Consider the following 3,062-nt stretch of genomic DNA (forward strand, 5'->3'; position numbering starts at 1 on the left):
ATTACTATTGGAGCTGACGCGGACAGTGGACGCAAACATCACCAGTCGATATAGATTGTTTGATGAAGCAGAGGAGAAGTTAACAGTGATCGGAACACAGCGAAAACGTTGTTATTGATAGAAAATGATGGTTCATTTATTGAGTATTATATTAATTTTATTTAATATTGAAATCATTTTATTTTAATTTAAGAAATAACATGGAAAGATAAGTTGGTTATTAATATTTATCTCCCTTGAACATATAATGGATGAAACTAAGTGACTAGATAAAGCCAATCAAGGCTGCCCCTGCATCAGAACTATGGACACAAGTTGTTTGATTAACCATGTGGATAGCTGATAATGACCGGGACGGTAGAAAGAAAAGATAGCTACTTATAAGTGCAAGGCTTTTGAAAAAATTACCATATTAACCAGAGTGGTTGCTTCTTGTCTGTTTAATAAACTCCTTCCACCTCAAAGATAGGAGAGGCAAATGCATATCCATATATTTACAGACAACCTTTTGCACCCTGTGCAATCTGTTTCAGCTGCTTGTAAGTGTAAATATGGGCCATATAAACATAGAAGCATAAATTAATGGTACCAAGAGCAGCCAACAACCAATAAAAATAATCCAATTTACACCTGTTTAAATTATTCACCAACCATCCTTGATGCCCTCCTGCTTCGGTTACTCTCTCGACAATGGTTATGAGAAGACTGTTCAGAAAACTCGAGACTCCCACAGCACTCAGATAGAAGGCGATTCCCAAGCTTCTCATGCTATCAGGGGCTTCAGTATAGAAGTACTCCTGTGCAGCTACTAGAGTAAACATATCTGCTATTCCCGCCAGAACAAATTGTGGAGTTAACCAGAAAACACTGATAGGGATTGGAATATTGGGCCTGTCAAGTAAGCCATGAATTTCTGCTACATGAGTTCTCTTCTTTTCCGTTAAAGCTGCAGTCGTCATGCAGAGAACTGAGAAGAACAAGCCAATTCCAATCCTTTGGAGAACAGTTAATCCCCCTTCACGGCCTGTTAATCTTTTGGCTAGTGGTGCAACAAAACGGTCGTATATAGTCACGAAAACAAGCCCAGAAATGGAAGAGAATGCTGCAAGAGAAACCGCTGGGACTTGGAAATGGGAACCCATGCTTCTATCCATGGTGCTTCCTTGCTTTATAAAGAACGATGTACTCTGTGATAGTGTAGTCATTGCAAAGGTTAAGCAAGAGACCCAAACTGGCACCATCTTAAATATAAGCTTCGTTTCCTCTACTTGAGTTACTGTGCAGACCTTCCAAGGATTTGGCTTCTCACTTTCCTGTGTATCAGTCTTCCGTTCTGAAGAGTCTTGCACAATTACGGCAGCTTTGTCCAGAAACCTAATACGTTGCCAATAAAAAATCAGATATCAAAATTTATCACAGGGAGGAAAAATGACAGCAAAGAGAGAAGAATTCGATATGTTTATTTCTCTTCTTTATTTAAACACACATGCAGCTCACATTGAGAAACAAATGGGTCAGACCAGCATTTTCTCAAAATAAATTCAGATAAAGTTGATGTAACTAATCGCATTAAAATCTTTGACTTACTGTAAATTATCTGTGTGCGATAGAAGCCTCTGCCCTGGTTTTCTGGGCTCCACATCAAGATTCTCGTAAAGCAAGTTCACATCTGAAGGCATGCTCATATTTCTTTTTTTAATAGCGCCGACTACAACTTGAACGATAGAAATGATAGGGCTGCCTCCAGGAAGCTTGTGTCTGTAGAATGGTGTCCCACGCAAAAATATAACAGTGGTTATAGTCATGAACACTGTGATGATCCCAAATCCGAATCCCCAACTTACCTTCTCCTCAACGTAAGCAACAACAGTGACTGCTAAGAGGAGGCCAGTTAAGACCCCAAAATACCAGAAATTAAAGAAGGAACTCTTCTTAAGAGCTTCTGTTTTATCTTCCTCATCGAACTGGTCTGCACCAAATGGCTGTAGAGAGGGTTTGTGGCCACTGGTCCCCAAGGATATCAAATACAATGCCAAATAAAAAACACCTGTTTGGGTAGTGGTCGGTTTCCCGCATATTCCGTCACAATGATCTGGTGGCTTTAGAGCTGACAGAGATGCTGACAGCGTCAGCAAAACTAAGCCCTGAAACAATACTTTATACATCATAAATAAGATAAAAAGAAGATCGCTAACCTGGAAAACTGTAACATAGCTTGCAACAATTACTATGCCAATAGATTTTTCGTGTTTTGTCTCACCGAGATATATATTATCGAGGAGATGACCACCATCCAATAGCGTCCACAGTAAACATCTGCTATAAAGCCCCCTATAAGAGGCATAACGCATGTGACACCCGTCCAGTAGCTGACATTTTTGGCAGAAGTTGCTAGCCCTTCATGCAGCACAGTTGTTAGGTAGATGATCAGGTTTGTTGCAATCGCAAAGAATGCAAGCCGTTCGCTGAATTCATTTGCTGCACAATTACAAATCAATATTGAAATTAGAAACGGAATCCTCTTTAAAACAGCAATGTGGTAGACAAATGATAGCAATATCTATGATGAGTTACCGAAGATGAAGAGTGAAGCCTTCCATCCACCCGTTTTTCGCCTGAGGACGGGCATTCCCCTCACATCCACTGATCCATCTTTGACCCATTCTGCCTGCCCATCGTTTCTGCAGGTCTCCAGTGGCTCGCTTGTCTTCCAAAACTCCAGCCAATCCTCCCAGAGAAGGGATCTCATAGCCATATTCAATGCCAGTGAACAACCCCCGTGTCAGTTTATGATGAGTTCAGGCTAGTGTCTATTTATATCAAAATATTATATCTGTAACTGTAACTGGACATCAAGTCAGTCAAACCTAAAAAAAAATTTGTCCACTCTACTCTTCAACCAAGTAAATCAGTCAAACCTAAAAGTAATTGAGAAAAGGATGCGAATGGATGGTGGCAAAGATTTAAATAACTACAAGACTCTTAGCCACTTTTCATCTCTATAGCTAATGGAAATGTACCAATGAAAAAATATCAATGTATACACGATTGAATTTAATTCT

General features: G+C 39.8%; 1 protein-coding gene across 1 annotated transcript; it reads right to left on the reverse strand.

The window, feature by feature from the left end:
- Window positions 1–494: 494 nt before the first annotated feature.
- Window positions 495–2,761, reverse strand: LOC149247536 (protein NRT1/ PTR FAMILY 5.6-like). The gene is made up of 4 exons (XM_089444500.1): window positions 2,575–2,761; window positions 2,261–2,478; window positions 1,588–2,144; window positions 495–1,374 (listed from the first exon to the last, which is right to left on the reverse strand). The coding sequence occupies exons 1-4, from the start codon at window positions 2,753–2,755 to the stop codon at window positions 495–497; spliced, it is 1,836 nt and encodes a 611-aa protein (XP_089300626.1). The 5' UTR covers window positions 2,756–2,761.
- Window positions 2,762–3,062: the final 301 nt, after the last annotated feature.

This window comes from Pinus tabuliformis, chromosome 7, assembly GCF_031772625.1.
Source record: "Pinus tabuliformis cultivar Carrire ecotype Pingquan chromosome 7, CPIR1, whole genome shotgun sequence".
NCBI classification, from domain to species: domain Eukaryota; kingdom Viridiplantae; phylum Streptophyta; class Pinopsida; order Pinales; family Pinaceae; genus Pinus; species Pinus tabuliformis.